Genomic DNA, 20,095 nt, shown 5'->3' with positions numbered 1-20,095 from the left:
CCAAGATGCACATACATATAAGTGTCTCTACAGTACAATAAGGACATTATAGATTCAGCATCAACACAGATTGAAATGGACAGGAAATGTGAACTGCTGTCCCATTAAAGTTGATCCATGCAAATAAATAAAGGAAAGTACATTTGTTGCCATTTTTTTCATTATTTATTCGTTGTACAATTATGAAAAATAATATTTAAAAAAGTCTGGAAGCTCAAGATTATTTACAATCGGTTTCTGTGTGCCTGTATTGAGGTCCGATCTGAGTTTGATCGCTCAGTCCGATCCAGTTCAGTTTTCACCCCCAAGACAGGTCAGGGATGAGTACCATTGATCTGTGAAGCTTTTCAAACACTCGCCAGATCTCATTTTCCCACAAACGTGGACAATGAAAAAAATGAAACATTACTTACATAAATCCATATACATATATATATATTTATAAAAGCAGAATCATTCAAGTATCAAAATACAGATTGCGAGGGATTACTTTACAAACCAATATCATTCATCTCATTATAACCATTATCAATATTACAGATTAGTCCCAAGGTACTACCCATCACAATTAGCAAATGTGCAAATGCCAGAAATGAGCGAGGCTGATGAAGGAGACTGGTTTCCATTTTCACAAGCCCCAGTACCATGGAGTACCTCTGAATAACACACACAGAAACTCGCCATAGTTCTTGGGATCTGACCGTGTTTTTTGGTATGATGGTTCAAATTGTGAGCATAACAAGATGAGCTCCTCTTCAAATATGAGTTTTCATGATTCTTTTGGATAAATCGATGACTGGAGTTATTATCAGCAAACCTTGCATCAGCCTGAAACAGTGTAAGCATCAGTACAGTTAAAACACAAAATGAAAGAAAACAGCTATTTTAAAATCCAGAAAAGGCATTCAGAAACTGCAATCCAAAAAAGCCCTTTTATTCATATTTCTCACATTTTAGGGGAACAAAAGTAATTGGACACTTGGCTCCACAGCTGTTTCTTGGCCAGCCTCATCTCTGAATCATTCGTTCGCACACACACTTGATTATAGGTTATCCCAATGTACTCCAATCAATAAATTAGGCTCCTTCTTCAGCTCCACCTCTTGGAGACATACAGTAGACACAGTTTAGAGGAGTGAAGCAATACTCAAATATAACTACCGTAAATCCTCAAATTTTAGCCTTTTATTTACTTAGGCTGCACAAAGCACAGGCCTTTATTTGGGGCAGGCTTGTATTCGAGGCAGGCCTTTATTTCTTATTAGGCTTCTGTTGTAGAATTTTATTCTTAGAAATAAAGTAAAAGGCTACACTTAAAGTGGGCCAACACTGTTCAACACTTCCTGTAACTGTTCAAAAACGCAACTTGAGTAGCTAAACCATTAATGAAAGCCAAAACAGATGCGTCTTCATAAAATACCAACTTGCCAGACGCGCCTTCATGAACAATAACAAATTAGCGTAGATAACAGCAAGTTAAGGATATTTTTTCCTAAAGTACATTTTATTGTGAGACATGCATTTCGTTTGGAGCAGCATACTATCATGGCATGGGCTATCAAAAGACTTTCGCTTTGGTTTGGGATTTAATTTACTTTTGGACTGTTTGATTCAATTGCTAAATGTTGGGACTGATGGGCAATGAAATCAGGGGGGTATTTGATGGTTCACTGTTAAGTTTTATATAGTTGAAAGAGTGTTGGGATTTCCACCCGTCTGTTTATTGCGAGTGAAGGCAGCCGCTTTCATTCATTCATTGACCGTGCGCTGTGCTGTAAATACATGGAAACCTTATTGCGTAGCCAAGTAACCTAAATTGAGTTAATTTTTAATTTTGCCTGATTTGCTTTTTATTAAATTCGTAGGCTGGAATGCCTCACGGCAACAATTGTGTTTAAGTGTATACTGCTTCAGCTTTTGGCAAGCTACTCAGAAGGGGTCTTAATGTGAAAGAACCATATCTAACCAACAGTTAGGTTTGCCCACACCTGAAGCTCCTCACATGACTTCAAGTGCATCTCTTAAGACGATTCTCAACTTTAACCTCATCACACCAGAAAGAACTCCCCAGGAATATGGCACAGGAGATGACAGGATAGATGTCTCTCTATCATAAAGGCTTGGAGTGCTGCTTAGATGGCTGTCCTTCCAGCAGGTTCTCCCATCTCTGCAGAGGACTTACGAAGAGTGGCCGCTGGGCTCTTGGTAACCTCCCTGATGAAAGTCCTTCTTGCCCGGTTCTTCCATTGGCCGGACGGCCGTCTCTCACTCTCTCTGTATATGTAGCCTGTATGTTGATGCACAGATAATAGCCTGCATTTGTGGCGTGAAGATAGAGGAGCGTGAAGCTGTGTCTTCTGACTCTGAAATTGAGAGGACAATCTATCAGTGATACATCTTCTAAAGGGGCAGAAGAGCATACTGTAGACACTGCTAAAGGTAAATGCAATATTTATGCACTTACCTTTAGCAAGCAGTCATGATGCAGGGTCAACTCTCAGAAAGGAGGTCGAGGAAACTACAAAGTGACTGCAAAAAGACAAAATGATCAAAATAAAAAATGTTTCACCCTTTCCCCATTCAAGACATCCCCATGACTATTGCCTCTCACCTCTGCGCCTCCTCTTATAGATGACAAATAAAATGATGGTAAAGACAAGAACCAGAACCGGCACTACAGCCAGATAACTGATGTCAGCAACATCTGAGCCTTCCTCTGGTTCTGTAAAACAGAGCATTACAGTGAGATACTCAGTAAATAAATGATACACAGGCCATGACGTTCTACTTCAAACTGGAAATGCAATGTTCCACCCTGCCCCAATGATTCCACAATAATGTGTGACAGAGCATATCATTATCTGAATTACCCCAATTTATGTCCAGCTTGTTGTCCAGTGTAAGGTGTGTGACAGAGCAGGTGTAATGATATCTCTCTCTCAGTTCCTCTGAACGGATACTCAGGGTCCTCCTTGTCTGGTAGGTCCCGTCTCCATTGGGTAACACCTCCCCCAGAATCAGCTCCTCATCTGGGATGGGATGCCCGTCTCTCAGCATGGTCAGGTTGATGTGTTGGGGGTAGAAGCCCGTGGCCAGACAGCTCACCTTCATTTCTCCAGTCTCAGTGCATGGCTTGTGGATCAGCCTGACCTGACTGGGGCGCTCTGGAGGGGCAAACAGCAGTGCATTAGCCAGAGAAAGGGCAGCTATAGAGCAATGCAGGGAAGCAGAGGTTCCTCACATGGGATAAAAATTTACACCATTTTGTTAGAAAAGGACTGTTACATAAATGTAACAACTGCACAGCGTAGCACCCACAGTACTGCAACATACACTCACTGAGCACTTTATTAGGAACATGCCTACTTATCTATGCCTACTTATTATGTAATCAGCCAATCGAGTGGCAGCAGTGCAATGCATAAAATCATGCAGATGCAGGTCAGGAGCTTCAGTTAATGTTCACATCAACCAGAATGGGGGAAAAAATGTGATCAGTGACTTCAACCGTGGCATGATTGTTGGTGCCAGATGGTTTGAGTATTTCTGTAACTGCTGATATCCTGGCATTTTCACACAAACAGTCTCTAGCGTTCACTCAGACTGGTTTGCAAAACAAAAAACATGGGACAGAAACACCTTGTTGATGAGAGAGGTTAACAGAGAATGGCCAAACTGGTTTGAGCTGACAGAAAGGCCACTTCTGTCAGCCAAGATCAGAAAGCTGAGGCTGCAGTGGGCACAGGTTCACCAAAACTGGACAGTTAAAGACTAGAAAATGTAGTCTGATGAATCTCGATTTCTGCTGAGGCATACAGATGGCAGGGTCAGAATTTGGTGCCAACAGTATGAATCCATGGATCCACCCTGCCTTGTGTCAACAGTACAGGCTGCTGGTGGTGATGTAATGGTGTGGAGAATGTTTTCTTGGCACACTTTGGGTCTGTTAATACCAATCAATCATCACCTGAATGCCACATCCATGTGCATCCCTTCATGGCCACAATGTACGCATCTTCTAATGGCTACTTCCAGCATGATAATGTCACAAAGCAAGTCATCTCAAACTGGTTTCATGAATATGACAATGAGTTCAATGTTCTTCAGTGGCCTTCCCAGTCACTGGATCTGAATCCAATATCCAATTAATCCAATGTGACAGAATAGAAGACAAATCCGAAGAAATTGCGTGAGGCAATCATTTCATGGAACAGAATAAAAAAATATATATTTTCAATGTCTTGTGGAATCCATTCCACAAAGAATTGAGGCTGTTCTGAGAGCAAAAGGACCAGTGCTCAGTGAGGGTACAAAGCCACTGCTATCCAGAAAAGGCAGTCAGAAAATATTTTCACATTTACATAAAATAAAATAAAAAAACAGCAAATAGGTTGGTAATAATAAAATGTACTTGCTGAGCAGGTTGGATCCAGGATACTCTCTATGTAGATGATGGGGACTACAACATAAACCATGATATGTTGTAGTTTTCAAACAGTGTGCTGTGTGGCAAGGTCAAGTGTGCCTTGGATTTTTGGAGGACCAACTGCATTTTTATGTAGCCCCGCTAAAAAAATAATTCTATATGCACTGGTATTGTTTCTTAACAATGAAAAACGTTAGGCCATAAGCACTTATTTCTAACTTCTACTTCGGATTCCTATTTATTTAGTTTGACCTCAGAAAGAAATGGGGGAGGGGGGATTATTACTTTGCTGTACATCAACATTAGATTTTTTCATAAATGGTGTGTGTGTTTGTGTGTGTTGTGCAGCCATTGCATTTGGATACTTTAGAAGATAGGGAGTTACTTCAGAATAAAAAGTTATATTCACCTGACTCATTGAAGCTCTAGCAAGTAAATCACCCGAGTCTGGGCCTTAGTAATCATCTTTTTAAAAAGTAACAAAGAATGATCCAAAAGGGTTCTCCATTTATTGCACAGGGCCCTTTTCCTTTATTATCATGTATAAAGAGCAAAAGATAAAAAGCAATCTTGCTTTAGAATTTCAGAAAGGTCTCATGTCCAAAATTCTTGCACCCCACTATATGTCTGCCATTATTGTCACAGGAAATGTAACAGTCCAGCAATTCCAAACTGTACAGGATATCAGGGTATAAAGAACACATGCTTTAGTTAGGCGTTTGTGGAAGATTACTTTACCTTTTCTAAACACAATGTTCTCCTCTTTCTCCAGATAGTACTTCAGTGTTTGGATACAAATAGGTTGATAAACATTTGTATAATCCATTAGATAGGATTTTTCTTTCTTTGTGGTCCACATAAGATCGTAGAGGGTTGACTGTGCAAACATGCATGTCGTAATGTGTCACTTCTACTCCATCATAAGCTTCCCACACCATGACCAGGCTGGGCTTGTCATCGTCCAGCACACATCTACCCAGCCCCTGATGAACATGAACTCCTTCAAAACAAAGAGAAAAAAGAAGCAAATAAGCCAAGAGTCTCAAACATCTACCTACTTACTTTCTTGATATGATTTAATTAAAATGCAATGAGAATATTTGTAGTTTAGTGCCCTCATCAATTGCGTGTGTGGCCAAAAGAATAGTTGTATGTCAGATTTTGTTGAATGTGCAACATCTATTGAAAATCTCCAATGCCAAAATATTCATTCATAAAGAAGCATTCATAATGCCCTCTTACTACTAGCTGTGATTGTAACAAATTTCTGTGAATGTACCTATTAATGCTGGTTTATATTTCGTCAGGCGACCATCTCTGCAACCAGTTTATACTTCAGAAATTAAATATATTCTTAATTAAACAATGACTATTGCAATGTTGGGCAACATTGGAACGTTCATGAACATTCTGCGATTTCAGCTGAGTGATGGTGTATGAACCAGCCTTTACCCTACATTTACTGGATTTATTCAGCTCTGCTAATGTCCTTTTTATTGCAGATGCTGTAACTGGCTCTGTGTCAACCTGCATATGGGCATCATCAATCATTTTTGAGCTGTTTTTTTTTTAATCCCAGATTTTTTCAAATGTTTCCCACAATTAATTGAGATTAGAGGGTCATCCAGTCTCTGAACAATCCTCTGACTGAGAAAACAGGAAATGTACCAGTATGACCAGCCACCATGCTGTGGAGATTTGACAACCAACCTGCACATGTCAATCATCTGGTTGTTGCACTCAGCTCACCTCCAGTGTGATTGGAGAGGATGTTTACATGATGTGCTGGACTTCTCATGTAATTATAAATGTCTTCCATCACAATGTGTGCACCTTCAAGGATAATATCTGGAACATTTTTTGAGCTTGGTTGGCTTCGAAAGATCAGTTTCTTCATGTTGCGTTCATAGTAAAGCACCTGAAGATCATCCAACATAACCACTACACTGAATTCTGGGAATTGGGTCTGTCCGTATATAAATGTTGCAAACGTCCAGATAGAGTATGACCCTGTGGGGAAACATATCAACAATCATTAGTAGAGTTGTGAAGGCAGCAGAATATTTGACTTATCACCAGAAATATTTATTGCATTACATTCATAAGACTTTCTTATACAACTGGAAACATGTACTGCACATGCCACACTAAATCCTAACGTCTGTTACCAAACTTTGCAAGGGCAGCCGTCTGTGGGTGCGTGTCTATGTCAGTGAACCTTACATTTAGATCAAAATAATTAAAGTAATCTTACATTTTATTTTCACTGAAACCTCCTTCTGAGTTTGTGCACATTGGAGCCAGAAGATCCACACAACATTCCTGTCCAATTTTAGAACATGTTCCTAAGCTTCTTGGGGACTGGCATGGGACATTGGAAATATATCACTGTTGCCCTCCTGGGTAATTGACAAATAATAGGACATCTTTTGCATTAGAAATGGATACTCATGGTGGTACCTATGTTTAGGTAAGGTGGACTGCATTGACATGATAACATTTGTTTTAGGACTTTTTTTCTTCTCACAAAGTTCTCTACAGATACAGTTTGACCCATAACACCCCAGATGTCATTAACATTTAAAAAAAATAAAAATACAAACAATTTATTCGAGGAAACTGATGCTATATTGACTCTTATATTGTTAGGTGAATGGTTTGGGAACCATAAAAAAAAAAAAAAAAGTGTTTGTATGGCTATGAATGGATAATTAGTTAGTTACAGCATGAGGTAAAAAAATAAAATAATAAATAAATAAATAAATAAATAATAATAATAATATGAGGTAAAAACAATATTGTGTGTTTTGTGACATGTTAAAACGTGTAAAATTTGACCCACTAACAAAAAAAGTGTTTGCCGCTTTCTAACGCATTATGAGGCTTAAACACAAAACGCAGAATGAAAACTAAATCAGCTTGGTTACAAAAGAGCCAACAGAGTTGAACTCATGTTCGGATTGGTTAGACTTTATGTCAAGCATCATGTTGAGAACAAGCACAAGAAGGAACAAGATTATTAAAGCATACTTCACGGGTGGGCTTAAAGGCATACTATGCAGGATATTTTCACCTTGCTAATATTATAAAACAAAGGAAGGATCTGCACAGAAGGTCCTTAACCTTGTCAAGCATTACAGAAAAAGACTCCATGCGCTAACCTTGCCAGAGGTGGATGCACCAAGTAATAAACCTGGGTTCCAATAATTATGGAACCTTGATTTGGGTTAAATCTATTTTTTATTAAATTAATGTATGATTTAGATTGGTTCCATTGAAACATGAATAAAGTACAGTATTTGTCTCATGTTCAGCATTTTTTTTTTTTTTTTTAGCATTGCCAGTGCATTTTTTATTAAATTTTTTATTAGTTTAGTGCGAGAACATCAAAGTTCCCTCTTAATTATTTCCCATGAAACATATTAGTTTAAGCATGAATTCTAATTCTAATTTAGCAGTACATCGAAATTAAGGGCGGCCACTTCCCCCATCTCACCCTACCAGTTGTTTACTTTTCTACGTGTTCCCGGAACTATCACGTTGCTTAAGGGATAGCTTCTACATGCGACGTTACTAGGCCCATCGACTCGCTCTCAGATCGATTATGCACTCGATTTTGCACCGACTGATTGTCTGCGTTATGAGAGGAAGTAGTGTTATTTATGAATAAAACACTGCAGGAATACTTAAAAATATTCCATTGATCACGATTGGTGGGAAAGTATTAATAGAATTAAAAACTTACAAATTATCCAACCATACATATAATTTTCGCCAAATTATATATATACGGTAAGTGATACGGTTAGTGCCTACGCCATCTAGCAATACGCATTCTTTGGCATGTCATGTTTTATTTACATTATTTTAAGATCTTTGTCGTAGTGCTTTAAATTAAGGTGACCAAACGTTTTTACCCGGACATTACCTCTTTTTGGGTCCGAAAAAATCTGTCCGGGCGGTTTTTACAAATTCCTTCAAATGTTGGGGTTTTTGCTTTGCTTGTTCCGCAGACCATTTCCCTTTTGACTGAAGTGCGTGGTTCCCTTTCAACTAAGTTAGTGCTTTACTTTCGATTTCAATTTTCATGAAAAAATGGCTACGTGAGCATTTGCATCAAGTACATGAATAACTAAACGTTTTACCTGTGTTAACATCTGTAGCCTGTAACAGAAAAAGAAGCGCAGTAATTCCTTTCATAGCTTCGAACATTTCAGAAAGCCAACACAAGTCAACACTCCTCGGCTAACTGTTTTGCTGTGATTGTACAACGTAGAACAACTGGGAAATCCCCGACGACGGCGACGACGATTGGCTACGACAGTGGTCCTGTAACAAGTAAAAAAAAACAAAACAACAACAACAACAACGTATCGACACGCCTTTCAGTCACATACTGCATGATGTAGCTCATCTAAAAGGCAGTACAACATTTCTTAAAAAAGAAATGAATAAAAAAATCCACCCACCACCTGAAACATTTGACATATAATAACATAGACATACAGTGCAACAATTCTGAAAATACAATGCTTTTTTCCTAGCAAGGGTAATGGCAGCCTCTTGCCCACAGACAGAAAATACACCATTTAAATTGCATCATGGCTTACGCAAGTCTGACATTGGAACATTTACTGTATCATGGGTTTACTAGCACTACTGGTTACATTGAAATCTACTCTCATTGATCACTATATTACCTGTACACCTACTTATTCATGCAATTATCTAATCAGTGCAATACGTAGAATCATGCAGATACGGGTCAGGAGCTTCAGTTCATGATCACATCAACAATCAGGATGGGGAACAAAATGTGATCGAAATGACTTTGACCGTGGAATGATTGTTGGTGCCAGACAGGGTGGTTTGAGTATCTCAGAAACAGCTGATTGCCTAGATTTTGCAGAGAATGGTGTGAACAACAAAAAACATCCAGCGAGCAATAGTTCTGCAGACAGAAACGCCTTGTTAATTAGGGGTCTGAGAATGACCAGACTGGTCGAAGCTGACAGGAAGGTGACAGTAACACAAATAGCCACACATTACAACAGTGGTATGCAGAAGAGCATCTCTGAAGACACAACACGTCAAACCTGTGGATAGGCTACAGCAGCGGCAGCAGAAGTCTAATGAATGCCTAATAAAGTGCTCACAGTGTGTTTGTGTGCACATATTTCTTGTCCATCATTCATTTACAAAATATGTATTTCCGGATTTTACCTTCCTCTCCCTGCATGGAGTGATGGCAGCTTCCCCCAGGAGGGCAGAGAGCATCATGAGAGTGGGGGGGTGTGTGGGTGTGTATGTGTGTGACGGAAAGGTGTGTCGATACGTAGTTTTTCACTCAGAGGACCATCTGGTTTATTCACCTGCGCAATTTGAAAGTCCCCTTTTGAATGACTTGCCACCCTGCATGGTAACAGGCTATCATTCAATCTAAAGAGAGACATCAATCAAAGAAAGAAGAATGTTTATTTAGACTTTAGCAAGGTGGTCAGGCTTCAGTCCTGGAGGGCTGTAAATGTCTCCTGTTTTCAGTGTGTTGCAGCACTTGTGATTACTTCTAGTCATAGATTGGCCATACCTTGATTCCAAAACCTAAACCTGCTAGAAAGGAAACAGCAAAAAACACTGCTTCCCCTCCAGGATTTGTGTTTGACACCCTGTTTTAGAGATTTAGAGATTAAAGCATAATGCCTTGGGAAACTGAAAATTGACAAACAATAACTTTTGGGCTGCAGACAAATGCAAATCTCCATCTAGGATTCAAACTGACAACCATTGAGTCCAAACTGTCCGCCATAGAGAACAGCCGTAGGAATACAGTACAGCAGATGGCAGGTTTGAACAGACTAAACATTAGCCTTAAAGTTCCAGAATGCACTACAGTGTCCTTACACACTCTGAAATAACCCACCAAGATGCACATACATATAAGTGTCTCTACAGTACAACAAAAACATTGTAGATTCAGCATCAACACAGATTAAAATGGAAAGTAAATGTGAACTGATGTCCCATTAAAGTTGATCCATGCAAATAAATAAAGGAAAGTAGATTTGTTGCCATTTTTTTCATCATTTATTAGTTGTACAATTATGAAAAATAATAATAATTAAAAAAGACTGGAAGCTCAAGATTATTTACAATCGGTTTCTGTGTGCCTGTATTGAGATCCGATCTGAGTTTGATCTCTCAGTCCGATCCAGTTCAGCTTTCACCCCCAAGACAGGTCAGGGATTGGTACCATTGATCTGTGAAGCTTTTCAAACACTTGCCTGATCTCTTTTTCCCCACAAACGTGGACAATGAAAAGAAATGAAACATTACTTACATACATCCATATACATATATATATTTATAAAAGCAGAATCATTCAAGTATCAAAATACAGATTGCTAGGGATTACTTTACAAACCAATATCATTCATCTCATTATAGCCATTATCAATATTACAGATTAGTCCCAAGGTACTACCCATCACAATTAGCAAATGTGCAAATGCCAGAAATGAGCCAGGCTGATGAAGAGGACTGGTATCCATTTTCACAAGCCCCAGTACCATGGAGTACCTCTGAATTACACACACAATTTACAAACGACATGGCAGAAAATCGCCATAGTTCTTGGGATCCGACTGTATTTTTTGGTATCAAATTGTGAGCATAACAAGACAAGTTCCGCTTTGAATATGCGTTTTCATGATTCTTTTGGATGAATCGATGACTGGGGTTATTATCAGCAAACCTTGCATCAGCCTGAAACAGTTTAAGCATCAGTACAGTTACAAAATGAAAGAAAACGGCTTTTAAGTTTTATTTAAGTTAAATAAAAGCAACACACCTCTCACTTTTCTTTACTCTTTTAAGAAATTAAACAAAATCCCCATTCTTTGTAGTGTAAAACAACCTCAATTCAACCTCCATAACAGTAAGAATTTCCACCAAAACCAATGTGTAGTCAGACTAAATAGCACAAAAAAGGGATTTCTCAAGCTTATCAGGCTCAAAAGTCTTGTAGGAGTGGTGGCTGTGCCTGGTAGTAGTTTCTGATTGTGACAATTTCAGGGTTTGGTTAACAGTACCTTTTATCATGAGAAGATTGCGACATCACAGATCTCCCCATTGATTCAGCTACAGATGAATCGTGATTTTGAATGCACTGCTACATTTAAATTCCCCCCCACCCCCCTTTACTTGATGATTAGGTCAACTATGCATGGAAAAAATAAAGATTCCACACTGGGAAAATTCTTAGTTGTACGTTTTGCACACCGTATGGTACATGCTGATTTTCCACAAATAACTTTTAATAATTAAAAGAAAAAAGAAAAAAAAGAAAAAAGAAAATCGTATGCAGAACTTCACAGACAAAAACTCCTGGCACAGTCATCCCCAACAGTGACATTACATGACCCTTGACCTCACCTGAGCTCTTAATTCAGAACCTGAGAGAATCATGTACATAATCTAGGACATGGACAGTTATCCAGTGTATGTCAGGAGAGGCCCACTAAAGTGAACCCACTGGAGGCCAGGGTGGGGCTTCATGATCAGAGAAAGGAGATTCATTCCCACTAGAACAGCAGTACCATAATCAAGAGGTCCGCAAAAGATTCCAGTCTTCCTGTGAACAACATGCTCTGACCTCCTACGGGTGGGTGTGTGTGAGAGAGTGTGAGTGTGTGTGTGTGTGGCAGGAGGTTGAAGAAGGGATGGTTGAGCAACACCCTTGCATGTAGATGGGGAGGAAGGTTGTGTTTTAGGGTAACAGGAGAGAAAAGGAGGTACAGCTCAGATGTTCCCAGGATGGTTTCTCCACAGTGTAAGGATGGGTGGCACAGCTCTGGGGGGGAGTGGAGTGGGCAGTGTTTTGGGATGTGTGTGTGTGTGTGTGGGGACATTACAGTACCGATCCCCACAAGCATTAAGCACGCACCTCCCCCACCCCAATGAAAAACCATATACTGTGGGAACAGTATACAGCTCCCCCAACACAGGGTACCAGCCCTCAGTCCCCGACTCACAGCCACAGTCCGGACACTTCAACACAGCAGTCAGCTACATGGAAGAAGACAAACACAAAACCAAACAACACTGGGGTTAAAAGAACAGAAAACATGCCATGGCAAATCAACAAAAAAAGTACCACATAAAGACTTGAAGGGAACCGAAGCTATTCTCTGAGTGAGTGAATGCACCATTACAGCGTTGGTCCTACTGTCTGAAGCATCAGGCACGGGGGTGACCGATGAGCGCCTGCGTCAGCCAATTTTTTAAAATGCATTTCCAAACAAAACATGTTCCAGGACTCAGCCCAGGTGCCCTTGGAAATGATTAGTTCATGTTCGGCTTTATTTGAAGGAGTCATGCGGAAATCAGCAGCCTCGAAGAATAAGAAAGCAAATGAAATAAATGACTTGACCCACCTCACTACAGTTTTGGAGGGGCAAAGAAAGCCTGTGCAAGTAATGAACCTATAGTACAGCCTCTCACTGCAGTGGGACATTTTGCTGGTGCCTGTCTGTGTGAGCTGGAACATCTTACTGAGTAAGGAGTTTCACAACCTGATATTTCTGTGCTTCCATGTACATCCACAGACTTTGCAAAACCAGTTTCATTTCTCTTTTTACAGTTACAAATAACTCATTTAATGTGGCCAGCAGCTGGTGCTTCAGATACAACTCCAGATTCAGCCCTCCACACTCACACACACCCACCCACATACACACATTCAAAATGAAGGTGGCTGTTATTCTTTTAGATGCGCTACAAGGTGTGTGTTGAACTCACAAGTACATTAAAATGGAATGTGCGCTCTTTGCCACGGATAGACTGGCCCTCCCCAGACCCAATTTTCTTTGGGGAGCCTTGTGTGATATCCCTCAGGGTGAGATATACTCTCCCTAATGTCCCTTCCCTATAGTAAGACTTACTGGCTGCTACAGTGTTAAATTCACTACAAACTCAAGTCAAATCACAGTGTGGTGTAACCCAGCTCTTGTGATAGCTGGGTCATAAAGGAGCACTGGAACAAGTCAAGTATAAAACAGCTGGGGTGTTTCCCCCATTTGCAGAAAGATGTTAATGTGAATGTATACAAAGTATAATCACACAGTGCAGTAGAGAAGTGAAACGGGTGAACTGAGCTGAGAACGGACTTCCCTTTCAGGCTAAAAGCGGACCTGTCTCCAATGTCTAACCTGCACAGTGCACATGAGTTCAGACCTATGGATGCCATGCCACAGGGACAGCAGCAGGCAATGCAGTGGGGCAGGGCAGGGTACGGTACGGAGGAATGTTCAGAATTTGATACTGGTGAAATTTCATCCAAAAAACAAATTTGTCAAGCTGGATCAGATTTCCAGTCTGGTGACTAATGAAGAAGACGAGGGGAAAACAGTGCCTCACAGTGGTCAAAACCTGTCAGGAAGACTCTAATAAAAGGGAAAGATTGCATCATTAGAGAAAGGACACAACAGCAAAAAAGAGGGATAAAAAATAATTTCCCCAGAGTAATGGGTAGGGTAGAGTTCAGCCAGCCTGTGCCACTGTGCAAAGCCTGTCATAAGAGGACTATCACTTTGGTATAAGACAACTAACAACCAACAAAACTAACAAAAATGTGTGCTTACGAGGCTCATTCTAATGTTTTAACCGAGAACAAATATGTGATTAACAAAAGAAATACAAAAAAAGTAAAGCTCGTAGATAGCGTGAACATCAAGTCCCTGTGCTGAAATGCACCAGACTATAAAAGCTAAGGGCTGGATAGAGTAGCTTGGAAAACAACCAATAGCATGGAGGAAATACATGAAAGCAGAAAAAACGATCGGAGAAATGAAGAGGGTACAGTAAGGGCAGACGAGGAGGCAGCTGGGTCTTTAGGGGGTGGGTGGGAGCAGTCTGGTTAGTTGGTTGAGACGGGAGGAGTTGTAGAAGTAGCTGTAGTCATGGCAGCAGCCGGAGAAGGGCACAAGGAGGGCCAGATAGAGGAGGACGGGGGAGGAGCATTCTGCACGGTGAGCCAGTGGTAGGAAGTGGGAGGAGCAGAGACAGGAGACAGGAGGGGCCAGCCCATTGGGAGGCGGAGTCACAGTGAGAAGGCACGGAGCGGGAGGGGAGGGGAGAGGGTGGGCCGGCTCAGAATATGGTGGTCTCGTACTTGGTGCTGATGGTGCGTTTGGAGTCCTTGGGGTCCACCAGCCAGGTGGCGCTGCTCTGGGACTGAGCGTCCGTCTCCAGCTCCATGGGGTCCACCTGCAGGGAGGGAGCAGGGAGAGACGCTCCATCAACCAGCAGCACAACGCTACGTATGTGTGTACACATGTTTGAGGGTTAGCAATGCGTGCATGGTCATAAACCTGTGATTTAACTCCTTTAAACGTTTAGACCAATGAGAAAAATTCATTTAAATTACTACACTTTGTCAAAGAGGACCATTTTCATTCAAATTCTGATTCTGTAAAACTGCTAAATCGTAAAAAACAATTCGGCTGGTATCATGTTTTGCTTAAAATGCTGGATATTCAGGGGCATTTCACATGTTACCAGCATCTAAAAGGTAAAAATGTTCTAAATATGAATATATGCTGTGGTTTTTCAATAAAGCATTTTCAATGGTTATCTCCTTTGAGAAGTCCTTCAGTGTTTGACAGCCAAAGAGAGGGTTCATTTGTTTTCAAACTAGGTCCACGCCTGATTTTCATAGTCCACAAGCAAACAATCTTGTTGTTGTGATGCTTCTCTATCAGCTGTTGACAGGAGCAAAAGGCTCAGACTCCTATAAAGTTTTCAGACGGAAATCCTCAAGGTATTCTGGCTGACTCAGACAGCCTCAGACAAATACATTTAAAACTGCCAGAGAAGGCTTTGCCTGCACATCACTTTAGCTTACAGATCCTCCTGGGTGTTCTTCTGAACAGAAGGACAACACTGTACTGTATTACCAACAGCCACATTTACAGCAGGAGCTGGACTAGGTTACTCTGACATCAAAGTCACAAGAGGGACACCCAAAAATGCAGGTACTGACAACACACAGTGGAGAAACATTTCAGGAAAATGCTTTGAAACCCTGGGGACAGCATAAAATCAAGTGATTTGGCCAGATTTAGGAAACTAGAGCGATATAGTAGAGACAGATAAGAAGAGGATAAAAGTGAGAGGGGAAAAAGATGTGGTACAGAGGCAAAAAGAATGGAAAAACAAACAGAACAAGTAGAGAGCGAGTAAGAGAGACGGAGGGGGAGTAGACCAAGGCAAAGAAAAGAACAAGAGTAATAGATGAAGGGAAGAATAAAAAAAGATTGAGGAGGGGGAAATAGAAGACATGGGGAAAGAGGAAGACTGAGATGAGGAAAGCGAGTGGAAGACTGCAGAAAAAGACGAGAGGACAGAAAGGGCAGGAGAGAGAGCAGGACCTGGACTCCAGGACTGACAGAGTGCAGCGGGAGGAAGGAGGGGCGGTGAGTAGTGCAGGTGTGACAGTAACAGCAGCGGCTCTCGAGCAGAGGAGGGCCCTGGAGACAGACACACACACAGACACACACACACACAGACACACACAGACACAGACACAGACACACAGCGCACACACACAGACACACAGCGCACACACACAGACACAGACACACACACACAGCGCACACACACACAGACACACACACACACACACACACACACACACACACACAGGAGAAGGCAGAACACAAGCACAGAGATGTTAATGGAGGGAGGCAGACAACGGGCAGACAACACGGAGCAGTTGGGCCTGTGCATACTGGGACCTTTATACTGCATGATTTCTGGGAACTTCAGGTTGTGAACAGTCAGAGAAAGCCGGTACCTTCTGTTTTTCAAGAAAGCGCAGTGTTGTAGAGGCAATGGAAATTAGATGTTATTCCCGTATACATTCATGCAATTTCAAAGTGAACAATCAGTCCCGTTTTTTCATTTAAAATCAGCAGATGGCTGCAGTGCTGCAGCAATATGAAATTGAGAGACAAGAGCATCTCAAAAAAGGGGAGAGATGTTCAGAGAAGGAACACCCCTTTAGTACCAGAGAAGAGAGCAAGAATTCAACCTCACACAGACAGAGAAAAGTCTGCAAACCACCACCACACACAGTCATGTAAGCCAATCACCGCCACTCGCACAGACAATCAAACCAATCACCACCACGCACTGAGGTGAGCACACTGCTTGCCTGCACCAAGGGCAAACTGTGGGGGGGTGGAAGAATCACTGTAGTCCTGTAGTATTTCCAAGCACCATTCACTTCCTTATCAAAGTTTTCTGATCGACATGCTGAAATTCCTGTAGCCAAGTAATGCATTTACTATACTCCTGTCAAACCTTTTTTTCAGCCAATGGTTAGCAAATGTAAGGTCCGATAAATCCGATTATTGATGTTTGATGATTGAGGTTATTAGGATTAAACTCCTTATTGAAATGCTGTTATTAGGAGTAAAAGCCTTATTGATAGGCTGTTATTAGGAGTAAAAGCCTTATTGATATGCTGTTATTAGGAGTAAAAGCCTTATTGATATGCTGTTATTAGGAGTAAAAGCCTTATTGATATGCTGTTATTAGGAGTAAAAGCCTTATTGATATGCTGTTATTAGGAGTAAAAGCCTTATTGATATGCTGTTATTAGGAGTAAAAGCCTTATTGATATGCTGTTATTAGGAGTAGAAGTCTTATTGATATGTTGTTATTAGGAGTAAAAGCCTTATTGATATGTTGTTATTAGGAGTAAAAGCCTTATTGATATGTTGTTATTAGGAGTAAATGGAACCACAGACGGAGACACGGACATGCAAATCACGGAATGCAAATCACTGGATAACCACATCGCCCAAGGCTGAATCACTCTGAACAAGAGCCCTGTTTGTGCAAACATTATTGCAATCGTTATTCTGAGGCCAGATGATCTATTTATCAGGATTTATGTCCCAAAGAGAAAGACCTGTGTGCATTAGACCAGCTCAATACGAAAGCCTGATAACAGAGCACTGAAGGTCAGAGCACACTTTAGTTCTGCTGGAAATAAAATAACTTCCTTTCATTTAGAAATAAAGGTTACTCAACGTGCTCATGCTCCCCCAGGGCTGTGGCCCTACCTGCTAATGGCAGGAACTGCTCATTCTAATTCACGTTTATTTGCGGTCATATTTTAAGCCCCGAGTGTAGATAATAAGCAATCTCTCCCAAAGCATCCATTTTACAGTCCTTTTCACCTGTACAGTATGGCAGCTGAACTGCGCAGTCATACAGCAGAAGAGAGCGTTTCAGACTGTAGGAGCCTGGCAGACCACAGGGGGGCGCTGGAATCCACTGAGACGAGGTCTGAAAGGTCCCTCCTCAGGCAATGCTACCTGCAGATATGGACTGCATTGTGGGGCAGCAAGCACTAGTGTTGCTGGGAAATTATATCAGACTGCAAAGTACAGTTTAATGATCCAGATTTAAGCATTTTTGACTGTGCTCCTTGGTGCTATCAGAAGGAAATTCATGAAATAAGATGCAACGGTCATTTTAGGTGTGCAAATTTAAACGCTAAGCCAAATTAAGCAGAAATGCATGTACCCATGCAGATGTAAGCACGCACACACACACAAGCACACTCACGCACACGCACACGCAAACATATAATGTGTGTAATGGTGGGGTCAGTGCGCGTTTCATAGCACTCACCGCTGACTTCCTCACGCTGCCCCGCGGCTTGGGCACTGGCCGGCTGGATTTGGTCTCGATGACCTCCGACCCCAGCCCTGCTGGGGCCCCGTGCTGCTTGTTCCTCTGTGCCTGGAGAGCCAGCTGATAGGCCACCTCAAAGGCCTGTCCCAAGGTGAGGATTATCTCATAGGTCAGGTTCTGCCAAGGGGGAGGGAACAGAAAACAGGATCAGAGTTTTCCCCTTTTACCTCATTCTCTTTCACAGACAGAGAGGAGCCACTCGAGTGGACATAAAACCCAGCTGTTAAAGGACTGCTATTTTACTGGCCAGTGACTCTGAAGAATAGAGTTATTAAGGAGCCGTTTGTATAATGGAGTTGTAATGAGACGATGTGACTTTGTAGCGTGTCTAATCTTTTACATAAAAGAAGCACAACAGCTGGGAGCCAGGCAGTGCGGCGTTTAGAGTACAGGATTCTGGGCCAATAAACCATCCTTACACGATGCTTGCAATGTAAATGAATGATAACATGTCCCATAATGCACCTGAACAACAGCAGCAAGAGGCTCTGGGGGATCAGACGGCGAAAACAGAACATCTCCAAGCAACCGTGTACTTTGTCAGAGCTCCGGTTATAATGGTGGGAAAACTGTGCCTCAGGTGTCACTGCCAGCCAGGAGACCAACGAGTCAAGCTGTTCACAACATCCCCAGCCTCCACACGCCTGCTCCTGCCCTCCCATAGGTCTGTCCAGACATTTCCTCCATGGGCCAGCGCAAAAACAGCAGCAGCATATTTTATCACTGTAAATATAACAGGAGTGCGTAAAACTAACAGTTCTCCCACCGCGACGTGGCGAACAGCATGGTCCATAGTAATCCCTTACAGCAACAAAGTACAGCAATCTGACCAATAGCTGGAGGGTACACAAGGTCACGTGACTGAGAGAAAAAAAAAATGTCAAGGTGACTACCCCAGCTGTACTGTGATAAAAATATAACGAGGAACAGGGGAAGGGATTATTTATCCTGCCGTGCGTGATGCATTGAGCTCCAAAGGCATTTTGGATAATTCACAAGTGACCACATCATCTCTTAAGTGTATCTGAGCGGGGGGGCGGGAGGGGGAGGGGTGAAAAATGACGGCGTGGAGTCTGGAGGAGTCAGATAGCGCTCTGGATCGATGCGGTTTAAAGCAGTCATCAAATCTCCCGCAGTTATACACAGCCTGAGATCCTGTGGTCCTCTGCTGGGCAGGTCTCTGAGCGGGAGCCAGGGAGTGCGTTCCCGTTACGGCCTCCTTCCCTTCCCCGCCGCCCCGTGTCCGAGTGCAGCGCTGACTCTCGGCCGGTCAGGACCGGTCTGAGCGCCGAACGCGAGGTCTGTCTGACACGGCGGGCTGGGGGGGGGGCGGGAACGGGGAAACATCGGTGAGATATGGTCGGCGAATCGTCTGAGACTCAACAGCCTGGCGCTGATGTGGGTGGGTGGAGGGAGACGATAAAGATTGGGGAGATAACGGTCGCCAAATCATCACGCGCCAAACTGTGAAGCCTTGAAGAATGGAGATGGGCCCCGTCTAGGAGACCCGCCGGAACGTCACGCCTGAACGTTAAATCCTTTCGCGGGCCGATGAGCAAATTGGACCCGTGGAGAATCGCAGACGGCCAGCGGAACAGACAGCCCCTACTTATCAGCGGGAGGTGCAGTTTTTTCACCTCAACCGGAGACTTGTTTGTTTTTGTTATTCTGAGAGTGAGTGTGGTGTGGTGTAGCGCTTTTATATGGCAGCAGCACAAATACAAATGGGCAAAGAGGGTCAACACAAGCCACAGTTTGCGAGCTGTGTGAACGTGTGAACGCATGTGTGTACATGTATGTGTGCACGCAGAAGTGTGTGTGTGTGTGTGTGTGTGTGTGTGTGCATGAGTGTGTATGTGTGAGTGTGCGCGCGCGTGTGGGCATGAGTGTATGTGTGTGTGTGTG

At 42.2% G+C, this 20,095-nt stretch overlaps 1 protein-coding gene and 1 pseudogene across 3 annotated transcripts in view; both read right to left on the bottom strand.

Annotated features, from left to right (window-relative positions):
• Nucleotides 1–177: 177 nt before the first annotated feature.
• Nucleotides 178–8,553, bottom strand: LOC133139076 (class I histocompatibility antigen, F10 alpha chain-like; annotated as a pseudogene).
• Nucleotides 8,554–10,487: 1,934 nt separating this feature from the next.
• LOC133138399 (ankyrin repeat and SAM domain-containing protein 1A-like) overlaps nt 10,488–20,095 on the bottom strand; it is a 94,846-nt gene continuing 85,238 nt past the window's right edge. The window contains exons 26-28 of one of the 3 annotated variants that reach the window (XM_061257127.1): nt 18,128–18,307; nt 14,595–14,689; nt 10,488–12,490 (exon numbers count right to left, since the gene is read on the bottom strand). In XM_061257127.1, the coding sequence (XP_061113111.1) occupies nt 12,487–12,490; nt 14,595–14,689; nt 18,128–18,307 (279 nt within the window). In that variant the 3' untranslated portion in view covers nt 10,488–12,486. Of the gene's footprint in view, nt 14,690–14,738; nt 15,952–18,127; nt 18,308–20,095 lie in introns of those variants that run through there. The other 2 variants (XM_061257126.1, XM_061257129.1) reach the window with 2 other exon arrangements.

Source organism: Conger conger, chromosome 10 (assembly GCF_963514075.1).
Source record: "Conger conger chromosome 10, fConCon1.1, whole genome shotgun sequence".
NCBI lineage: Eukaryota > Metazoa > Chordata > Actinopteri > Anguilliformes > Congridae > Conger > Conger conger.
The sequence above is the reverse complement of the archived record's forward strand: the minus strand, read 5'-3'. Positions and strand labels throughout refer to the sequence as shown.